At 41.2% G+C, this 23,168-nt stretch overlaps 1 protein-coding gene across 1 annotated transcript in view; it reads right to left on the minus strand.

The window, feature by feature from the left end:
* PDGFRA (platelet derived growth factor receptor alpha) overlaps positions 1 to 22,485 on the minus strand; it is a 38,061-nt gene extending 15,576 nt beyond the window's left edge. Inside the window, exons 1-12 of the mRNA XM_065405237.1 lie at positions 22,468 to 22,485; positions 19,336 to 19,396; positions 17,271 to 17,585; positions 12,504 to 12,767; positions 12,207 to 12,337; positions 10,631 to 10,802; positions 10,338 to 10,527; positions 8,589 to 8,704; positions 6,696 to 6,819; positions 5,488 to 5,681; positions 4,882 to 4,976; positions 4,642 to 4,774 (exon numbers count right to left, since the gene is read on the minus strand). Of these exons, the coding sequence (XP_065261309.1) occupies positions 4,642 to 4,774; positions 4,882 to 4,976; positions 5,488 to 5,681; positions 6,696 to 6,819; positions 8,589 to 8,704; positions 10,338 to 10,527; positions 10,631 to 10,802; positions 12,207 to 12,337; positions 12,504 to 12,767; positions 17,271 to 17,585; positions 19,336 to 19,396; positions 22,468 to 22,485 (1,813 nt within the window). The remainder of the gene's footprint in view (positions 1 to 4,641; positions 4,775 to 4,881; positions 4,977 to 5,487; positions 5,682 to 6,695; positions 6,820 to 8,588; positions 8,705 to 10,337; positions 10,528 to 10,630; positions 10,803 to 12,206; positions 12,338 to 12,503; positions 12,768 to 17,270; positions 17,586 to 19,335; positions 19,397 to 22,467) is intronic.
* Positions 22,486 to 23,168: the final 683 nt, after the last annotated feature.

Raw genomic sequence — 23,168 nt, forward strand, 5'->3', positions numbered from 1 at the left:
GACAAACAAGTTTGTTTACATTTATGGGAGATAATGCTGCCCGCTTTTTTACAATGTCACCTGAAAGTGAGAACAGACGTTCACATGGCACTTCTGTAACAGGCATTGCATGGTATTTACGTGCCAGATATGCTAAACATTCGTATGCCCCTTCATGCTTCAACCACCTTTCCAGAGGACACTTCCACGCTGATGACACTCGTTAAAAAAAACATCATGCATTAATGAAATTTGTGACTGAACTCCTTGGGGGAGAATGGTATGTCTCCTGCTCTGTTTTACCCTCATTCTGCCATATATTTCATGTTTTAGCAGTCTCAGATGATGACCCAGCACATGTTATTCTTTTCAAGAACACTTTCACTGCAGATTTGACAAAACGCAAAGAAGGTACCAATGTGAGATTTCTAAAAATAGCTACAGCACTTGACCCAAGGTTTAAGAATCTGAGGTGCCTTCCAAAATCTGAGAGGGACAAGGTGTGGCGCATGCTTTCAGAAGTCTTAAAAGAGCAATGCCTCCAATGCAGAAACTACAGAACCCGAATCACAAAAAAAAAAATCAACCTTCTGCTGGTGGCATCTGACTCAGATGATGAAAATGAACATGTGTCAGTCCGCACTGCTTTGGATTGTTATCGAGCAGAACCCATCATCAGCATGGACACATGTCCACTGGAATGGTGGTTGAAGCATGAAGGGTCACATGAATCTTTAGTGCATCTGGCACATAAATATCTTGTGATACCAGCTACAACAATGAACACCTGTTCTCTCTTTCAGGTGACACTGTAAACAAGAAGCAGGCAGCATTATCAGGCAGACTTGTTTGTCTGAGCGATTGGCTGAACAAGAAGTAGGACTGAGTGGACTTGTAGGCTCTAAAGTTTTACATTGTTTTAATTTTGAGTGTAGTTTTTTTTTGTACATAATTCTACATTTGTAAGTTCAACTTGCATGATAAAGAGATTGCCCTACAGTACTTGCATTAGATGAATTGAAAAATACTATTTCTTTTGTTTTTTAGAGTGCAAATATTTGTAATCAAAAATAAATATAAAATGAGCACTATGCACTTGTATTCTGTGTTGTAATTGAAATTAATATATTTTAAAATGTAGGAAAACATCCAAAAATATTTAAATAAATGGCATTCTATTATTAAGAGCACGATTAATTTTTTTAATCGCTTGACAGCCCTATTTTTAAATCTTGTTGGTAGTCTGGGAATGAGAGCAAAGCCATTAATAATGTGTCTGTCTGGTTTCAGCAGTCAGAGTAGCACTGGATTTTTAATAAGACTATTGTGGCAAATCAGTGGCCATCTAGGAGATCATGGGTGTCACTATGTCACACACTATGGCCATGCAGAAATCCACAGCAACAGCAGGGACAGAACTCAAATCCTGGTACTCAAAAACACTATTCCCTACCACTTCAGGGAAAGAAGAATGTCAGCTAGCTATTAGCAGTGGAAGGCCTATGACACAGAGCAGGGCAGTTCTGATTATATCCAGCAGAGGGTAGTGGTGTTCAAACACATTGATCAGATCATTGCAATATAATTTCTCTCTCTCAGGTAGTCCTAACTCATCATGTCTATAGTATCTAAGCAACATCACTATATGTTATTTTCACAGGACAGGGTTCCCTCCCCTTGGATTTTTATTGCAAACAGTCCTCACACACACCAGTGGCAAATTCAACACCCAGTGCTTTATTTACAATGTGCTCTATAAATGTTTGTTCCCCACAGCATAACTTCTCCCCAAGTCTTCATCTACTACCAAGGCACAGGGCAAGGGAGAGCTCTCATCTCTCTGAAATCTTAGGCATCTTTGGCTTGAAGGCACAGCCTTCTACCTTGGGCTCTTCCTGCCTCTCTCTTTCAAGGGTAAATTCCAGCTGATGAGCTGAATCACCCAACTAATGAGTTAATCTCTGAGAATTTAAATTATTACCTCCTCAATTTACCCCAGGTGGGAATGCTTCCAAAGAGCACGGAGTGGTGAGTCAGCTTGGGCTACTCACACTCTGTCACAGTAATACATTGCGGGAACAAGAACAAAGCAAAATTGTCAGTGTGACCTCAATTTATTGAATTCCAGTCAACTGAACTCCAGTAACCCAAAGCAGACTATGGTCACCTAGCATGGTATTGCACTCCAGATACCACAAGCCTGTAAAGCAGGTAGAAGGATGCTGGCTGGCTTACACGCTAGAAGAGGAAGTATACACATTAAAGGAACAACACCAGTTAAGCCACATCCCCAAATTTTCCTAAAGGCTTTGGATAACCTTTACGATCTTCAGTAACTTACTGCATTGCTATATAACTGATTGAATAGCAGAAATTCCATTTGGGGGTGGGGGGGGGAGATCCCATCATACCAGTAAAGTCAATGGGGTTCACTGGCATAAATGAGGGCAGAATATGGCCCATATGATGAAACTGCCTCATAAGAAAGATATATATGATGAATGTATATTCAGCATGTCAAGAAAAATACTTGTGCTATCCAGATTGCTGTAAGAACAAGCAGTGCCATTTTCTAAAGTTAACCTTCCTGAATTTACTCATAAACAAGAATGCATTGAAGTAAACTGATGCTGATGAGTCAAAGAGAGACAAAAATTACTGTGGTGGACTGTTAACAACCCAATTCCGATAATTGTTTTATACACATAATTAAAGCCAGGGATGTAGTCAAATAATTCCCATAAGTATCCACCATGGTTTGGTCTGCAGTTAGCAGAGCAAATTTAATTAAGTGAATTTATTTCTGAATCAGAAATTCCTTGTGATACATTCACTTGAGAATCAACAGAAATCCTCTCTCTGGCAAGAACTGCTTTTGATTATATTGACTCACACAACAGGAAATAGAAATAGAACATGTTTTGTAAAGTGTATAAAAAAATACCTTTCATGGTTTTCTTCACTTGTTTGTGTATTATTTGGTGCATAGATACCTCCATAATGGGGATGTTAGAAATGCTTAAGATGCTATAGATAGATAGGAGAGAGAGAGAAAGAGGCAGGCAGGCAGGCAGACAGACAATTATTTATTATATCACGCTACCCAGAATTGTGCTGGGTATTTACAGGTCATCTATAATGGTATGAGAGCCTTGCCCTGAAGAGCTTATAATTGAATTCCACATGAGACATGACAAAGAGACAACAAAACAGTAAAGCAGGGGTGGAAAGAAGAAAAGCAGTGTTCACAGAAAGAAGTTTATGTGACAATGGCATTTGACATCATGGATTTATAGTTTTAAAATATTTTAATAAAACTGCATAACTACTTCCAGATTACATTGGGTCTCTACACATAGAACTATAAATGTCTTATAAAATAAAAATGTCCTTGCTGACTCACTTCTTGTGGGCATCTCAGCAGAAGTGAATCGTAAGGCGGGAATTTAGGGAGGGAAGGAGAGGCTAATGGCCTGACAAACCTTTTGGGGAAGGCACTATGTGTGAAGCAGTGTGGAAACAGGGTAGAAGAGGGATATAGGAGACACTAAAGTATGGGGCTCAAGGCAGACATCTCTGGTAGAGAAGAGTGGTCAATGGGTAGTGTGAGGAGAGAGACAGGCAGATAAATAGGCAGGAACAGTTCCACAGACCCTTGAAGGCAAGGACAAGGAGCTTGAACTTGAGGCAGTGAAGCAGGGATAGCTAAAGGAAAGACTGAAAGAGACAGTGACAGTTTTGTAGGGTCTTGAGGGGAGCCATGTGGAGAGAAGGAAGGCCAGAGACAAAGAGGTTACAGTAATCAAGACAGGAGAGAGCTTTGCTGTCTGGAAAGAGAAAAATTTGGATCTCAGAAATATTATGGAATAAGCTTGGATGTGAAAGGTGAAAGAGAGGTAGAAGTCACACATGGCCCCAGATTTCAAGCCTGGGTGTCAGGGAGGATGGTGATGTGACAGAAAAAGGAGAAAGAAGAGGATTTCGGAGGAAAGTCAAGGAGCTAAGATAGGTAGGTAGATAGATGTATTTTTGTTGTATTCAGAATAATTTTCCATGAAAAATCTGTTTGTTTGTTTGTTTGTTTGTTTGTTTGTTTGTTTGTTTGTTTGTTAATAATTTTGTAAAGATTCTGCAGCAGCACAGAACATAATGGTTATCAGCTATATTGCCAACCATGGCCAAAGAGATTCACAGTTGTCCTTGGACTTTCTGTTCCCAATTCCAAAGCTCCTACCAATGCCACTAAAGGAGAATTTCCATTAACTTTAGTAGTATTAGGGTTTATATGGTCTATGGTCCAGACACTAGAGGGTGACATAATCAAGCACACTTGGGCATGTCTGACTTTCTGTCCAGTACAGGGCAGTGGTACTTATATAGTTGCCGGGGCATTCTGATTTCTAGATGTTTTGCAAGACTCTTCTGGTTTTGTTTATATACCAGGTTAAGAATTTTATTAATACTGGATAGCATAGAATTGTCGTGGTCTGATCATTCCATTTAGCAATATAGAAAGTTCTTTCTATATAAACAGACTTTATCTGCAACAGTTTGGCTCTTCACAGAGCTCACTCAATGAGTGCAGGTCAAGAGCTCTGATTCCCCACATGCATTAAATCAATGTCTTATCTCTACAAAAGAAGAGGATCTCAAAGTTCTTACCAAGTACTAATCCATCTCTAGGAAACTCCCATCTTGAGTCATAGGGCAGTTGCATTGGGTCCACATAAATGTACTCATGGCCATCAGGGCTGATAGACTCAATTACTCTCCATCTTATCTCATACTTTGGTTTCTGCCGTACACAATAAATGAAACATAAATTGTCAGGCTCATGCCTGATTTAAGAATGGGTCAGATCACTAATTCAATTCAGTATAGAAATTACATATTTTAAGTTACCTGTTTCCATAAGATGACCAGGACAATCAGTGAAATAATCACAATCACTACTAACACTAGGACTGCTGCAGCCACAGTTAATTCTGATCGCAATGCTGTAGTAAAAGAAAAGGCCTCAGTTTAGATTTGCCTTCTGAATGCAGAGGGATGTGACAGAGGCCCGAGTTTGTAGGTGACTGTAAGACTCCCACCTCCTTTGCCATCAAAGTTCTTGTGCACTGCAGATGTGAAAAGTGCAGTCTCCAGAGGCAGGGGGCATTAAGTCATTCACTGCCTATAATAACCCTGCCTTCCTATTTCAGGAACAACAGTGGTTGCCTGGAAGAGACTTCCATGGCCATTAGTAACTAAAATGAAGAGATGGATCATGGAACCACATAATATGGGAAAGATGGATTCAGAATTAAGACCTGGAGAATGGCTCTTGCTCAAATGTCTGGGGAAGAGCTGCCAAATCTGTTTTCATCATTATTTACTTTCAAAGAGCTGGTGTTTTACCTATTAGACATTCACACTGCATAATAATTTCCAGATTTGATTGGGTTTATTTGAGGGGGAGTTTGAAATGGCTATTTAAATCTCTCAGGAGTGACAAAGTTAACTCACTAGGAGCCACAAGCTTCAGTTCCCGAGTAACAGCACCAAGAGTGTTCCTCGCCATGCACCGTACTACCAGGGTTTCTTCTACCTTTTGGAAGGTCACCTGGCTTTTCACCTGGTCCTTATCAACCCGATGAGCCTCCATGTGTATATTTGAGATGTTGTTAGTCAAAAGCATCCATGAGGTATCATTACTGCATCTGCAGAAATAGAATATCCATGAATATAGACATCAGATTTATGGATGGATGAGCAAGTGTAAACAAAATGAGGATCACCCTAAGCACCCTTTCCCTACTCCCTTTCTCTGGCAAGAATTATTTTAAGGACCAAAGATGTTTAAGTATGTACCCACTTCCTAACAATCCTCTGGCTCCCCTCCTCCTAGAGCCAATGAATTTCTGATCCCTACCAGCACTACCACCTTTGAAGCACTAGTAATGGAGCCCCGCAGGCCTGGCAGCTCACTGTTGCCTAGTCCAAACTTCGCATTGCTCTGGGGCTTTCTCATTACACCCCAGAATTCATGGCTGGCCTCTGAAGCCCCAGTGCTCCACAAATCTCTTTGGGACAGAAGAGAGGGGGAAATCCCATACAGTGGCATGAAATGTGGGTCTAACGACAACAGAAAGTATCTGAGGTTACCAGGGCTGCTGAGCCCCACCAGGCTTGTTGTCTCTCTGTGCGATTGTCTCCAGAGGAGGGGGAGAAGGGGTGACCCCGAAACTAGATCAACAAATGTGAGGGGATTAATTAGTTAACATTTCTAAAGCACTTTGAATGTAAAAAATATTATTATCTGCGGTGGGCTCAGTTGCAGGAAGAAGGTGGATGGGGGAGTGTGAAAGGGTTATGGGATAGGTTAGTCTGCTCAGGAGATGGCAGGAAAGCCTCAAAAGATATGTGGATAAGCATCTGACTTGCTCATCTAAACTTCCCTGAGGCTCACTCATCACTAATTAGGTACCACATCTTAGAGAAACCTGTTAAATAGATACAGCATATGTGTTCTACAGGACAAAATCAGTAGGAATGATATTAACCCCCACCCCATCCATATGCTGATGAAGCATAAACAACTTGTCACTTTGGCAAGACAAACCAGAATCATAGTTTCCAGAGGACTGATAAGGAATGTGTGTCACAAGCTTAAATTATGTTGGTCAAGAAAAAACGTTCACATATGAAGATAAAGGCACATCTGTTTTTCTTACTTTTTAATGTCCTTGCAAATCAGCCATTCCACGTCAGGGAAAGGCGTCCCTTTTGCCAAGCATTGGACCATCTGTCCCCCTCCAGAGCCGTGGTGATCCACCAGTTTTAGAATTGAAGCTGAAACTAGAAGTGAATTGAAAAGAGCATGTTAGAATTTCCCCCCCTTTATTTGGGTTAGAATTACAAATGGAACAGGACAGACGTTTAAAATTGCTGTCATTTGTCTGACCAGCAGCCTAGCAACAGCGTATTGCTCTGCTCCTCAGGGAATCCAAGTCTGGGTTCTAAGCTCTTGGCTTGCTCTCCAGAGTCTGATTTTCCCCTGAAGGATATGACTAACTCAGATTGACTTTGATGAAAGTTACTTATATCCTGCGGGGGAGAACGGGGCTCAGGCTACAGCACAGTCACAGAAGGGGGCGCTGTGGAAGGGGTGTGCTTGGTCCTGGGGCACAGAGAGAGCATGAGAGCCTCACACTGCTCCTGAGAGACACCAGCTGGGTGGCAATTTGGATGTCTGTGACTGGATGCAGAGAAAGCCTTATCCTTCCCTACTCAGCCTCATTTGAGAGCACAGGAAGAGTAAAGATGAAAAATACAGAGAAAACCAGAGGACCCCCCTCCCACCCACCTCCCAGAACTCAGCCATTTAGCAATATCCCTATTACTATTACTTATTTGTAACATGGGAGCGCCTGCAGGAAGCAGCCGGAGCTTGGCCCCTCAGGAGCCAAGAGGACTTTTCAGGTAGGGAGGGAAGAGAGGGAGCAGCAGATACCATTTTCACAGGAGGAGGGAGCAGAAAGCACCCAGCACCTCAGTGTGGCTCTGCTCCTTTCTCCCTTCCCTCCTTGTGAAAATTGGGTCAGGCTACTCTCTGGTCCTTCCCCTCGACATCCATGCAACACCCAGCCTAGACAGGGGAAGAGGGTGGGGTAAAAAAACCTCTGGAGCTGTAAAAGGAGCAGGTGAGGCTTGGGAAACTGCAAGTGTTGGGTTGGGGGAGACAGAATTGATGTGGGAGCTGGGTAAGGGGCAGAACTGATGTGGTGGCTGGGAGGTAATTAATTGCTGGGCTGACGGATGGGCAGATATGGGGCTGATGTAATTAGTTAGAATTTTGGGGTCTGGGGAGATGCTGGAAGCTCCACACCATCAGGCAGCCAGTGAGAACTCCTGCAGAGGGGACCAAAGTCACCTCACTTTATAAATTTGGGAGAGTTGGCAACACTGTAACTGTCACACACACACTGGCATGGAAGGGCGAGTTAAAAAATCAAAAGGTAGACCAAAAAAGCCACAAGTAAACTCATGATTTTGGCGGATCTGACTCATTATTTTGAACTTTTGGGACTGGCAATACTAGAAATATTGTTTCCACAATGTGCTTCTTCTGCAGAGGATGATAAACTGTATAAGTGTGGAGTGGCAAAAGGTGAACTGTTGTTCCTAAGGGTCTTACTTGAGTGACCAGTCAGTACAATTGACATACCAGTAGGAACTACTCTTGGAAAACACCAATCCAGCTCCAGCCAATCAGCTAGTATTGTGCTAGTAAGTGACATGGCAGGGAAGCAGCCAAACTAATTTGCTGCTGAAATCATAACACTTAGCACTCTTCGTCTTCAAAGCAATCCCTTGTGAAGTAGCTTAACAAATGTCCTCTCCATTTTGCAGATGGAGTAACTCAGGATAGGCAGGGAGATAAAACTACTCGCACAAGGCCACTGAAGAAGTCACAGTCAGGACTAGAACACAACCATTACTGGCTTCCAGGCCTTTCATTCTAGTAGATCTGTAGGTTAGCAGGACACCTGGTGTTTAAATGGACTTAAGTCTTTGCTGTCTACGGCTACCTCTGCCCAGTCCAATAGGGTTCTTGATATGCTTACCTTGTATTAGCAATGAGAAAGTATAGCTTTTAGTCTCTTCTCCATTTTCAGCAACCAAAGTATAATCTCCACTGTCTTCTTCCTTGGCCCGAATCAGTTTTAATATACTTTGGACCCTATAGAAACAAGAGATTTTACAAAACATAAGAATAAATTAATCCAAATAATTTAAAAAATCAAGCAATTTTTAGTAAAAAATCTATATATTTAATGTAGGTATATGGTGACTATAATGCAGTGATACTTTGCATTTCTATAGTGCTCTTCCTGTCAAAGTGCTGTTTAAATGTTAATTAATTCTCTCGTATGAGAAACAAGCAAGCATTATTATACCCAACAGGGATTTAGCAAGGGCATTGATGTGATCAAAATGATGACCAAGAGATTATTTTGGGAGTAGCATTTTGGAAAGACTGGAGAGGGGCCAGGATAGTATCCAGAAGACAGGACTGTAATAAGATTGGAGAAGGTTGCAGTAGTCAAGGTGGCAGATGATCACAAGTTGGACAAGTGAATTAGCTCATAGGATGGAAAATGAGGACTTTTTTTGATATATTTGGCTGCTGCTGGAATGAAGTGTCTAGTTCTGGTACAAACAATTCAAGAGGGACATTGATAAATTGCAGAGGGTTCAGAGAAAAGCTTCAAGAATGATTAAAAGATTAGAAAACACACCTTATAGTGATAGACTCAAAGAGTTCAATCTATTGAGCTTAACAAAGGGAAAGTTAAGGGGTGACTTTATGATAGTCTATAAATATCTACATGTGGAACAAATATTTAATAGCGGGCTCTTTAATCTAGCAGAGAAACGTATAACATGATCCAATGGTTGGAAGTTAAAGCTAGACAAATTCAGACTGGAAATAAGGTGTAAATGTTCAACGATGAGAGTAATTAACCACTGGGACAATTTACCAAGGGTCATGGTGGATTCGCCATTACTGACCATTTTTAAATTAAGATTGGATGTTTTTCTAAAAGATCTGCTCTAGGAATTATTTTGGGGAAGTTCTATGGCTTGTGTTATACAGGAGGTCAGACGAAATGAACACAATGGTCCTTTCTGGCTTTTGAATCTATGAATGTTGTGTAGGAAGCAGCAGTAGAATGCAGAGGGAAAGAGGAAGAAAGAATCAAAGATGCTGCCCGGGTTACGTTTGTAGGTGACAGAAAAATGATAACATTGTCAACAGCAATGGAAAATGAAATAAGGGCACAATGTGTGAAGGAAAAAATATGAGCTTGGTTTGGTTTGATAATCTTGAATTGACTGCAAGCCATCCAAGCTGAGCTATCAGAGACACAGTGAGAGATATGAGAATGAACCATAATAGGAGAAGTATATCTGAGAATTGCCACCAGAGAGATGATAGTTAAAATTATGTAAGAGAGTGAGGCTACCCAAGTATAGGGTATAAAGGAGAAGAGGATGGGTGAAAAGAAAGAGCCTTGACAGACTCCAATAAAGAGGAGGAGTGGGAATGCAATGCCCCCAAAGGAGACATTTAAAGAACAGTAAGTAAGGCAGGAAGAGAATCAAGAGGGGACAGTGACATGGAAGTCCACAGAGGACAGGATGTCAAAGAGGAGGTGATGATGAAAGGCTATAGCAAGGCAAGAAAGATGAGGTTGTATATAATGTCTTGATTTTTCTCACCAAATTCTAGTCATAGATTTGATAAAATGAAATCACAAGGTTTCTGGAAGAGAAATTCAGATTGTCACCTTGGCAAAACCTTTCTTTACCTTGTCTCATTGATCTTGTTTGAACTGGTAACAATCTCTGTAAGATTCTCAGTCAGAGTCACATTGTCCTTCAGCCAGAACATTTTTGGAGCTGGGTACGCCTGCACATCCACTACAAAATTTTTGACCTCATGTAAATTGACAGCTTCCAAAGGGCTAAATTGGGGGTCCAGATGAATGAATCCTTTATCTGTAAATGATACAGATTCACATAAATAATGCTACTCACTTTATTTCAAACATGGTATTTGCCAGCATGCTAACAATTTTTGGACACTAGAATTAGACTGTACCATGAACTGTAATGACTACTCTCTTATTTTCTTTAACCTCCTTGGTTGCATGTCGGGCCGTACATTCATAATCCCCGGTATCTTTCACTGAAGCCTCAGGAATGGTCAAAGTGTAAACCAGCTTCTGGGAGGGAACTTTAATGTCATCAACTTTTATCACACCTTTTTCTTTCTGTGTTTTGGAGAGAAAAAAAATCTTATTTAAACAACCCAGCTGCAGGAAATAAATACATTATAAAAGAATTAAGATTCCATTTGAAGGAGAGCAATGAAAGAGTTACTGCTATATGGTCCAAATTCCATATTCAAAAGGAATGGCTTAATCAGTTAAGGACAAATTTTCAGACATGGATGCAGCAGGTGTGCCCATAAGAATATACAATTTTGGAGCCAACTGCCAAAGGGTGAGTAGGTTAAAAACTGCATATGTTGTGCATTTGGAGTAAAGTATCATCTAAAAATTAGGTGGAGAGCCTAAAAGAGCATTTTAGTGCTAAAGCAAGCTAAAGGAGTGTATCCTTTGACTCTGGTGATGATCTGTTGATTTTGGTTCTGAATATTCTTTGATCAGTTCCCACAAGGTGAGGATTCTTAATATCTTTTTCCTGACAGATCATACCCATTTCCTAGTTTCTACATTCAGTGTGTACTAATTCTGAGCATAATTCATTGGCAAGGGCAGGGGGTGAGGGGGGGTGTTCAGTTGAGAATAAAAATGTTCCAAAGGGAAGACAGCACGTACATATTGAGGGATGGGAACCAAAAATATGTTGGGGATTGTGTGAAACTAGAATGATTGGCAGGAGACTGAAGTTATGAATTGTAAAACTGAAATAAAATGAAACCTTCCTATATGAAGTAATTTTTTTTTTCAGGCTCTTAAATTTTTTTAAATGAAAGCTGCATTTCTAGGTCACAATTATTCTTCAACTTTACAATAACCTACAATTATCAGACCTTTTACACAGCAGCACACCTGCACTTTATGTGGAGCACTGACTATAAATGGGATTTCACTGAAGAGAAACCTTCACTTCAGAACACACGTTATGAGAATTTGTGACTGATTCTCCTCTCACAACAGGTTTTCATTAGGGTAACTCCACTGACTTTAACTGAGTTACTACTCATTTGCACCAATGTAACTGAGAAAAATCAGCCCGTCTGAGACTATGACTTGAAGAGAGTCATTTTTAGAGTCAGATTCACTTCACCACCAGTGTTGTATGCAGGCATTTTGACACATTTCCAGAACATTCCATTTTTGTTCCACCAGGCTTTCTAGAGCACAAATTCACAGAGATTTTATTCCTTCAACGCTAGAATCCCACTCCCTGATAACTTCTTATGCTCCCAGTCACCCCTCATCTCCCTTGAATGCTTTGCATACTTACTAACAAGAATTCTAACACCTGATACTGATTTTCTATAGTGATAAGCTGAAAATAAAAGAAATGGTTCTGTTTTCTCTCTTCCTCTGTCCTCGTTCTAACAGTGAAGAGCTGACCCCTTCACATCCCCATATTCCTCACCAACTGATAACTACAATTATGCAGAAACAAAACGAGATATTTACCACTTTCCCTGGATAATTCCACTGTAAATTAACCACCTCGTTGTCAAAGACCACACAAGTTACAACAATCGTTTCGCCTGTTTTATATACAGTTTTAAGGGCCTCAATCTCAACTGGCAGCTCTGAAGTAGCTGAGGGAAAAAGAAAGAGAGTGTACCAAGTTTAAAAACCATGTGCAGTATATGAATGGTGGACTTCAAGGACTAGATTCCAATTTCGTTTACGCAATTATGGTATAAGCAAGAAGAGAATCAGGCTCAATATTTTTACTCTCCTTTAAAAACTGAAAAAGAGTACCTTTCAAAATGTAGATGAAAAACTGATCTGACTTGAACTCCACTTCTTTAACAGTTGTTTGGCATGTGTATGAGCCTGCAGGAAAATTTCCTAGGAAGCCTTGTTTGCTGTCATAATAGGCATATACGACCTTGGCTTCACTGTTAACTAAAGCTACTTGAGCATTAGGGTCACTTGTACGACAAGGGATAATGGTGGAATCACCATCTTCTACTAGGATGAATTGATCCTCTGGTAGTAGAGGAACGAAGGGTATATCTGGATCTGTAAAAAAGATATGTATTTTTACATTATATCATTTTTAATGTGTCCATAGTACAAGAATGGAGACATCAGCAGATAATTATGCACCTTGATAGAAATGAATATATTTTGTTTCTTTACTTTTCCAGCAATTTCCTTTATCATATGTAAAACCACAACTATGTTAAAGTCACACACAGAGTCGACACACTCTCACCATAATGACATTTGCCATCTGATGAGACATGTAAGAAGACATCCCAGTAGTCCAACTAGTAGTCAGGATCCTATGTAACAGAAATGTACCAGACTGGGAAGTTTAAGGCCTCCAGGAAAAAGAGAAGTGTTATTATTTCCTTTAGATGTGGATCTAGTGGAGTTTTCCTACAATGCTATTCACAGGCAAAAGGCAAAAAGCCAGAAAACCACTAATGTTTAGGTGTGAAAATTGTTGCCCATTCCTGCGGGATAAAATAAAAATGAAGGGCTGAACTCTGCCTTTTGTTATGCAGCCCCACTAACAACAATTTCTAGCAAAACCTTCAGGGTAGAAGTCCCATTTTCCAGCTCAGGGGCCTTGATTTATATTTTGGATCTACATTAACTGACACACACAAAAAGGAGATTAGGCTGCTTAGAATAAATGTCCTGGCTTTCACTGGTGTAAACCACTGTGATAGAGCATGAATAGCCCAAGGACATATCTACACCACCACTTTTGTTGGTATAACTTAATTTGCTCAGGGGTGTGAAAAAACACCCCCATGATGGAAGCACCGGTGTGGACAAGCTCTCCTGTCTGCAGAGAGCAGCTACACAAGCTGACTCACCACTCTGTGCACTTTGTAAGAGTCCCCACATGGGGCAAATTGATGAGACAATAGATTAAGTGCCAGGTGATTAACCAGTTAACAAGGTGATTCAGCTTATCAACTGAGGACAGTGAAGAAAGAGACAGGAAGAGTATGAAAGGGCTAGAGAAGTCCATGATATCAGGGAGGTGAGAGCTCTCCCCCCCTCACATTCTGTGTCTGGAGAGGAGGTAAAAGCCTTAAGTTATGGGGAACAAGTGTTTGTATAGCACATTGTAAATAAAGCACATGATGTTGAACTTGCCACAGGCGTGTGTGATTGTAGAGAGGAATCCAAGGTGAGGGAACCCCAGTCTCCCCATTCCAGTCACCCATCATTTCCTTCTTTTATTCTAATTCCTTTTCAACTGTAAACTTAGAGCCCCTGTAATCAACGGTAAGAGTTCCTGAAACATTCATTTTATAAAAACCACTTTTTAATGTTCCTCTCCCTCCTTCTCTTCTGCCTCCCCCCCCCCCAAAATAAAAAGTATTAGAAACCAAAGACATTGATTGGATTGGTTTTCAGCTAAATTAGTTAGATTGTTATTTTAAAATATTTCTATCTACATAGCTGATTCTATGTATTTCTATGTGTCCATCACCATGGTACCTAGGTGTCATTAACTATGGTTGTTCCACGTGGTTTCTCGAATTATGAGACACAACCATAAAAAAGCAAACAAATCCCCAATATTTTTTAAAACCAACACAATGTACCCCAGTTCCAATAGCCATCCAATCCAAATTCGGTTTAAAATCTAATTGCAAAACATACCCAACTTTAAAACAGCGGCTCTGAAAATGATCATAATCTGCCACTTCTAAACACACAAATAACTGCTGCAAACCTAAGAGCTTGTGAGCCAAGGTTCATCATCAATTTTAATAATGGGAGTATAACACACTGGCAGGCTCCTTGTAACAACAATCCAAACACAGCACTATAGAACTCATCCACCCAACTTGGTACATTTGCTTTCCAAATGTAATTAAAAACAGAAAGAGGCTTCACCTAGGTTTTTTTCCTGCTTGTATGGCTATTACATCCTTATGTAACAGTCATAAAGCATCCTGGTTTTAAGAAAGAAATTTGCTTTCCCCCACAGCCCTCATAATTTATTGTAGGGAAAGGAATTGCTTTGCACAAAACAAAAAACAAAAAAAGTTCATGGTGGAAACAGAAATTTTCCTGAAAATTCTAAAATTAGGTGAAAAAAGATTAACTTTTGCAACAGTGTCAGCTGGCTCTTTAGTGAGGGGGAAAAACTACATGATGCCTATGCCTTGCAGATCTGGTAGGCTCAGGTCTAGGGGACTGTGACAGAATGTACGCCTGTGTCCACACCCTACCCACTGTTGTAAGAATCTTTGTACAAAGTACGCCTTGCAAGGTATCATCTGCAAACTCATTGCTAGTCAATATTCTCCTGATAAAATATGTGTGACAACACTGTAGGTGAAGTTATAAGATTCCACTGTATGGTGATCTTAACACATGTTCCAAACTGAGGTTGGCAAACTTGTCTGTCTCAAACAAAGGAATGTGCGCTCTGCTTACTTTGCATTTAAGCAATAAACAAAGTCATCAAGCAGGAAGGGTAGACAAAGAAACCTCAAACAGGTAAGAAAAAACAGCAGGGAACATCCTTTTCCATAGATTTTTTGTCTCCAGAATCTCAGCTGGAAATGTTTTCCAGGAGGGGGACTAACACTATAAAAAGAGACAAACACCCCAAAGGAATCCCTCCTCAGTTCCTCTCTCTCTCTGTTCATTGCTTAACTACACCAGAAGGGACACAAGAAGCAGCCATTGAACTGGCAAAGGGATCCTGGCCTAAGAAGTTTGGTCAGTAAGACTTCTGAGAGCATGTGGTGAGAAAAACATTGCTTTGAATTTAACATTTAGTCATGCTAACATTGCATGTTATGGTCTATAGAAAACCCAAATGCCATTGCAAAACAGACTTCAAAGTTTTAGGGCACTTCACAAAATCTCTGATACTGCCTCTTTCCCCTTACATAATCTTTTTGTAGTCCAGGCATCCTTTTTTTCCCCTTCACAAACATGTTAAAGTTTTACACGGTGACTTGCAACCTCTTTTCTTTTCCCTTGTTTTCCTGTACTGCTCTTGCAGGCTAACACTCAGAATGCTCACTGCCAGTCTACCAGTCTGGTACTTTGTGTCCCTGCAGTGCTGTCTCTAATCCCCTGTTTCCCAATAGAGCCCCAGGCAGTCCTGTATAATGCTTTACAAAGGCTCTCAATAAAGTTTGTAAAGCCATTTATCTTCACATCCACCCACTTGCTCCCCCATCCACCCATTCACCCTCCCCTGTCCCACACCAAAATCCCCAGATGTCAAATGTTATAGTCTCTTCCTTTTTAAAGACGTTGGCGCTCATGGATTCATGTGACAGTCAGTCATAACTCCTATTACAGCCATGACAAATAGGTTTAATAGACTTTTGACTCCAACCTCAGAGAATTGGCAGACAGAAGGACATTCTGTGACATCCCTACCCCCCAGAGTGTGTGGGGGAGGAGGGGGCGAGGTGGGCACTTCTAAAAGGGAATGGGAAGATTACTAGGTGGGGTGATGTTCCCTGAGATCCCTGTTGGGTGGTGTTCTTATTAATAATAATATAATACCTAACTCGGTAGATTCAAAGTGCTTTATGAAGGAGGTCAGTATCATTATCCCATTTTACAGATGGGGGAAACTGAGACACAGAAGGGACGTGGCTTGTCCAGGGTCACTCAGAGGGCAAGAGGCAGAGCCGGGAATGAAACCCAGATCTCCTGGGTCACAGTCATGTGCTCTATCCACTAGACAACACTGCCTCATTGTTTTTGCCATTGTCATTTCTTTGGGTCCAATAGATTTTTCCACTGTGCATGAGAGGAAGTTTGGGGGCAGGAAAGGCAGGTCTTGCTGTGAAAATTGTGGCAAATGATGCATGAAAACAGCACATTATTTTGCCAGACTGGCACTCACTGCCATTTCTTGTTTCCACTTCTCTCGTGACAGGCGTTCCAATACATCTACATCTTACTAATCACCTTTGAGTCCTACACCCTGTAAATATGTGAGCATCCTCCTGCACTGCAGTTCATGTTTTCTATCAATTAATACATTTCCACACTTCAGATATTTGAAAGTAGCAATATATAGCCTCTGAGCTATCAGTTCAAACCCAATTTAGGTCAATAGAGACCAAGAGCCATTGCCATTCATTGACTATATAGTGGTATTCATGAAGTTAGTTGGTCTCAGTACAGTCCCAAAGAACACATTACACAAGCCACCACCAAATAGTTGGCATTAGTGTTCCCCTGGTTGGAAGCCTTAGCAAAGAAGCCAATGGGCATGGAGACATCTACGTGCAGTGTGCACCCACAGAGCTGGTCTCCATGTCTGAGTCAAGGTATCCACTGGGGGAGCACTGCCTTTTTCCTGCGCTTTGTGGAGAGAAAGCTTCAGCCTCCAAGACTGTCAATTCATTACCTTTCATGAGAACTAATTCACACCAAACAAAATCAATGTGAAGAGGAGCATGCCAGCCCAGATCAAGAGGTTGCTCTCCATTTAAATGCTTAATAGGATCCTTGATATTCCTTCACAGCAACCCAGGCAAACCTTTCTGCTGTAACACAGCCTAACCCACTCACCAGGCACATAGATGTAGATATCCTTCCCCTCCACCTCCCCATCCTCCTCTTGAGTATGATTGTAGTAACAAGTGTATAATCCGGTATGAGCAGCTGAGGCATTCCCCACTTCCAGCAAAGTCACAAAGAGACCACTGTTGTTCTCTTCATTTCTAATGTCTATTCTGTGGCTTCCTTCAGCCATTGGGTATTGCCAGGTCACTTCGCTGTCTCCAGAGCATTTCAGAGTAAACGAGGCATTCAGTTGCACGACCATTTCATCTCTATTCGGAAGAACAGTCGGCAATGGAAGCTGGCAGAAAGTTAGCCATGGTCCTGTCAAAGGAAATGAATAAGTAACCAGTTACTAAGCAGAACATATTCACCACATAGATGTGAGAAAGGATGAGTGATTTATCTATAAAACAGCCATGTTTATGTACAAACCAGACACACTAATCTCCCTGTAAATGTGCTCTTTTGAAAGCAGTCACAGCATTTCCCTATGGAGGGCAAAATAATTCCTCTTTGAACCTCTCAGACAAAATGCTGTTCATTTCAGTTCAGTCCGACTTGCATCGAGAAATGAAAGACAAAGAGTTGAAATTAACGATGGCTCTCAACCAAAACCCCAGATCCAAACAGCCCCAGACTTTGGGAGCATTTCGTGCTAGATCAACACCTGTATCTGAATATTACAGCTGACCTCTATTTCTGCAATGGGCTACAGAAGTAGCCTGTATCCAAACTTTGGTTATGTCTCCACTGCAAAAAAAAACCAAAAACCTGCGGCAGCAAGTCTCAGAGCTTGGCTCTACAAATTTGGACTGCGCTATGGTGCTAAAAATAGCCATGCAAACATTCCAGCTCGGGTTTTTAAGCCCACCTCAAAGCCCAAGCTCCAGATCAAGCCAGAATGTCTATGTGGCTATATTTAGTGCCATACTGTCAGTCTTGCAAGCCCAAGTCTGTAGACCCAAGCTCTGAGATTCACTACTGTGAGTTTGGGGCTTGAGGGGGGAGCAGTTGCAGTGTAGACATACCCTAAGTGGCTCAGGCCCACCTCTAGTTGAAATGTAGGGAAGACCAGTAATCAAATATAACCATAACTCATTGAACAGGATATTGTAATGGAGTGCTTTTAACGTGCAATCTGGATTTACAAGGCCAGGTTCTCAGGTTTGGGCAAGTTGTACTTTGTCTGGCCAAAGGCTGGCTCAGTCCCCACCCTAAGTGAGAATCCCACCCAGTACCACAGCCCCCGAGGCCCCCGAGAAATCATCAGGGAGGTAGATAAACGGTTTGTATGCCAGAGGACCAGCACAAAGCAGGTTTAGTGGAGCCAAGGACTGGGCCCATCGTGGTCTCTGTTCTGCTTCTCAAGCCATTGCAAGTATTTTACCTATATTAGCTAGTAATGCTGGCCTTTTTTATATTTGTCACTTTGAGGCAAAGCCTGCCCTGCCCCCCCATTTCCTTCTGCTGATATGGAAGGCCTGCTCGCCAGTGCAGTTATGTGGCACAGAGTAGGAGGATGCAAGGATCCCACCCAGGCAGCCTGCACTCTGCTGCACATCATGGACCTCTGCTCCCATGTGCTGCTGAAGAAACCATGGCTGGTGCATCAGCAGTGACACAGATCCACTGGCCAAACCTCTTCCCTCCGGAGAGGGAGAAGCAGCTGCAGAGGTTACTATAGCCCTGAGGCTGCAATAGTACCTTCACAGTGGATTCCATTCCCCTCCACCAGGGAACTCCCTTGTATCATATCCATTTCATTGGGCTGCTCACAGGCACCAAGCTGTGATCCTTAATCAGTAACAAAAGATGGACTGTCCATAAAAATATGAATATTTTCAGTAGATTTAATTACAGGCTTGGGACTGTGTTCCCGGCAGCTTTTATTATAATTAATGTCAGAAAAAAAGAATTTACAGCCGCTTGACTGATCATCTGTGCTGTAATTCATGATCACTGATCACACTGAAAACAAATCTATCTGAAACATTGACTGTAGAGCATTGATTTAAGCCCAGACTTACAAAGGAGAACGAATGAAGCGACACAGGGAATTTAGGAATGTTACCTGTCAGGAGACATCCCAGGAGCAGGAATGTCTTTGGGGAAGTACCCATCACTGCGGACAACTGAAACAGAAAAATAGAAAAGCAGGAAAAAGTAAAGTTAGTGAACAGATTGATAAAGGCAATGAGCTATTTGCAGTGCTTCTGACTCCATCGCCAGTTTAGGAGTACATACTGCATACTGCATACAGAGCTCTCTCCGGGAAAGGATATGGACACTTGGGGCCAAATTCTGCACTCGTGGCCCAATCGTGCTGAGCACCTTCTGCCCACAATCCCTACAGCACCTTGCAGAACTGGGCCCATAATTACATTGCTCTATGCATGGAGTAACTCCACCGAAGTGAGTGAAGTTGCAATGGAATTACATCGGTGTAACTGATGGCAAGATCTGGCCTTTGGACCGCTTACAAAATGGGATGGTAGCAATTCTGAAAGAAAGAGTATATTTAAAACCACTTTCTATACTACAAAGTACCATCATCTGCTAAAGTTCTATTTTACCACTGTATCTACTCTTTAGCTTGTTCAATAAATGCATTTGTTTCATTTAATACGAATTCCCTTGATCAAGAGACCTTCTATTTAAAACACACGCTGAAGCTCTCTAGTAAAACACAAGAGGGAGCACAAGACTGCAGTTGTGTTTCTACCGTACCTCTTTTCCCAAGCAGCATGAAGAATAATGGATTATTTGGAGTTTTCTGGCCTTCTAAGCTATACAGACCAAATTGCCATAAGACAGCAGGCAGTGTCCAAGGGGTAATTGCAACAAATAACTGTCTATCTACACTATATCCACAGGATCTCCTTTGTCCGCATGCTTATTGACCCCCTCAAAGAATTCTAGTAGATTGGTGAGGCATGATTTCCCTTTACAAAAACCATGTTGACTATTTCCCAACAAATTATGTTCATCTATGTATCTGACAATTTTGTTCTTTACGATAGTTTCAACCAATTTGCCCAGTACTGAAATGAGGCTTACTGGCCTGTAGTTGCCAGGGTCACCTCTAGAGTCTGTTTTAAAACTTGGCGTCACATTAGCAATCCTCCAGTCATTTGGTACAGAAACTGATTTAAATGATAGGTTACAGATGACACTTAGTAGTCCTGCAATTTCACATTTGAGTTCCTTCAGAACTCTTGGGTGAATACCATCAGGTCCTGGAGACTTATTACTGTTTAGTTTATCAATTTGTTCCAAAACCTCCTCTAATGACACCTCAGTTTGGGACAGTTCCTCAGATCTGTCACCCAAAAAGAATGGCTCAGATTTGGGAATCTCTCTCATATCCTCAACAGCGAAGACGGTCTTTCCTGCCTCTTGCCACATGTGGAACAAACATATAAAGCAGTGTTGCAAACCAAAATGTGTTTCATACATTGTGAAGGACTTGAGCAGTGTGGTGGCAACATAAAGATTTACAAACTACACCTCTACCCCCATATAACGCTGTCCTCGGGAGCCAAAAAATCTTACCGCATTATAGGTGAAACCGCGTTATATTGAACTTGCTTTGATCCACCGGAGTGCGCAGCCCCGCCCCTCCCCCCTCCCCGGAGCACTACTTTACCGCGTTATATCCGAATTCGTGTTATATCGGGTCGCGTTATATCGGGGTAGAAGTGTACCAGCTAAAGAAACATATGCAACAGCTTCAGAAATTCAACAGACAGCATTCCAGCAAAGACAAGCCATTCAGCCTGATTTTGCAATTAACAATAATGGCCATGTGTTTATGTATCTGCCTCCCACTGATAACAGACTCTGGGACATCAAAGAAGTCCTCTGGTTTCAGCCTCTTTTCTCACTTTTATCACATTTATATCCTGTATTTCTTTAGATAAAGTAACCCACTGTACATCTTTAAAGAATTCCCATACTCTGCCTTATTGATTTGACTGCTAACAGCTCACGTTCCCCAAGACAGTGTTACCCATACTGTCTGCCAGGTTTCCTTTTGCCTTTACAGATAGAAGGATCTCTTACCACAATATATTGCTTTTATGGACTATTCATTGAAAACAATGCAGTCTATAAAGAAATAATGTGGATCTGATTCTCCTCTTACCCTGATGCAAATCTGGAGTAACTTCACTTGAAGTCAATGAAGCAAGTGATGCTGGTATAAAAGCAGTATAAGTACATGGAGAATCAGGCCTATAATACCCAGTGTAACTATGGGTGATGACACTATGCTGTGACATAGTCAAACAACTTAGCTACCATGCAAGCCAATGGGAGCTAAGTGCCTGAATCCAATGCAGCAATGTAGGGATTTACTAAATGTTCATTGACAGACTGGTTGCTCTTTGAGATCTTATTCCTTTGATACCTTCCATCAATGACATATTAACCTATGGGACAAGGTCCAGAGGAACCTACAGCAACTGAGAAAGAGAGAATAGGGATACACATATGATTCTTCATCATGATTCCAGTTTGAATGGAATTGCACATTGTCATGCATCTAAAGAACAATGCCATGCCAACGGGTTCTTGCATATGCTTGCTTTGCCTGTTTGCCTAACTCAGTGCCAATACTTTAGGCAAACTATTGGTGGGAGTAAGTATATTTAGCTCCAGCCTCTAAGTGGGCAGAAAAAATGGTCTCATCCCAGGCAAGAGAAAGAGTTAGTCCATCCCAGCCCTCCATACTCTTTATTTTAACTATTTTCATTTAGTCAGCTTCAGTAAACACCCCAGGTTCAGTTCAGAACACCCCACGAACCTAATCCTTATCTGATGTAAATTGAGTCAATAGAGCTACACTAGCTGAGGATCTGGGCCAAGGTCATAAGCACATGTGCAGTGTATGCATACTTATGGTGTGATTCTTCATTCCTTGTACACCCTAGGACACCCACTGATTATAATGGGAATAGGGAGGCATGCAAAGAATGTTAGATCTGGCTCAAATTTCCAAATTAGTCTGCCAATATATATAAAGCAGAGTGTATAGAGTAAAGCAGTAATTGTGTTTATTTAGATTTTTTTAAGTGATCTACATTAAATGTTAATATTTCAGTTACTTATTTAGATGATACTAAATCATGAAAGGAATATAATCAAAATCTTTGTTTATAAGGACCTGGTATGCCAAACGGTTGCTATCAAGTACAATGCTTACCACCATGAGTAGTTCCATTGACTGTGGTGGGTAATTCAAAACAAAATTTGGTAAAATTTGTATCCAGAACGTTGTGAACCTTGATGGAAAAATCCATATAGAAAATAATGAGAGACCCAGTCAGTCATTCTGCACATGCTAGAGGGAAAGCACCAGCACTATGGGAAGGAAAGAATGATATTAATCTTTCATACTGTCATAAATTAGGCAAAGATCTTCACCAGGAAAGTAAAATTGTATATCCATTGTTAAATTACAGAAAATAACCTCATTTCCCATTTGGTACCAGTCACCTGCATTTAATCCAATTGGCCACATGATGGCAGTGTTGATCCACACTAATGCAGCCAAACTGCATTTCTTTGGCAGAAAGGAGCGTCAGTCTCAGAGGTGGTAGATGGAATTTGAACGACTCCAAGTCTCCATGGATCAACTTGAAACTGTCATTTTATATGGAAATTATTTTAACTTCATATGAGCAATAGTCTTGGTAAAAAGACTTGATCCTGCAACGTTTACTCACACCTGCAGTACTAGTGGAGACTGTTGCAGAAGCAGGTCGAAATACTATTATCTCTTCAGATTTTGGAAACATAATGATGAGATTATCTTAATTTGGGAATGATTTTGATGCATTTAGTGCAGGTTCTCCCTAAAACTGGCTTCTCTGGGGAAGCTCTGAGCTTTTCCAGGAAAGGCTG

The sequence above is a fragment of the Emys orbicularis genome, chromosome 5 (genome assembly GCF_028017835.1).
Source record: "Emys orbicularis isolate rEmyOrb1 chromosome 5, rEmyOrb1.hap1, whole genome shotgun sequence".
Lineage (NCBI taxonomy): Eukaryota > Metazoa > Chordata > Testudines > Emydidae > Emys > Emys orbicularis.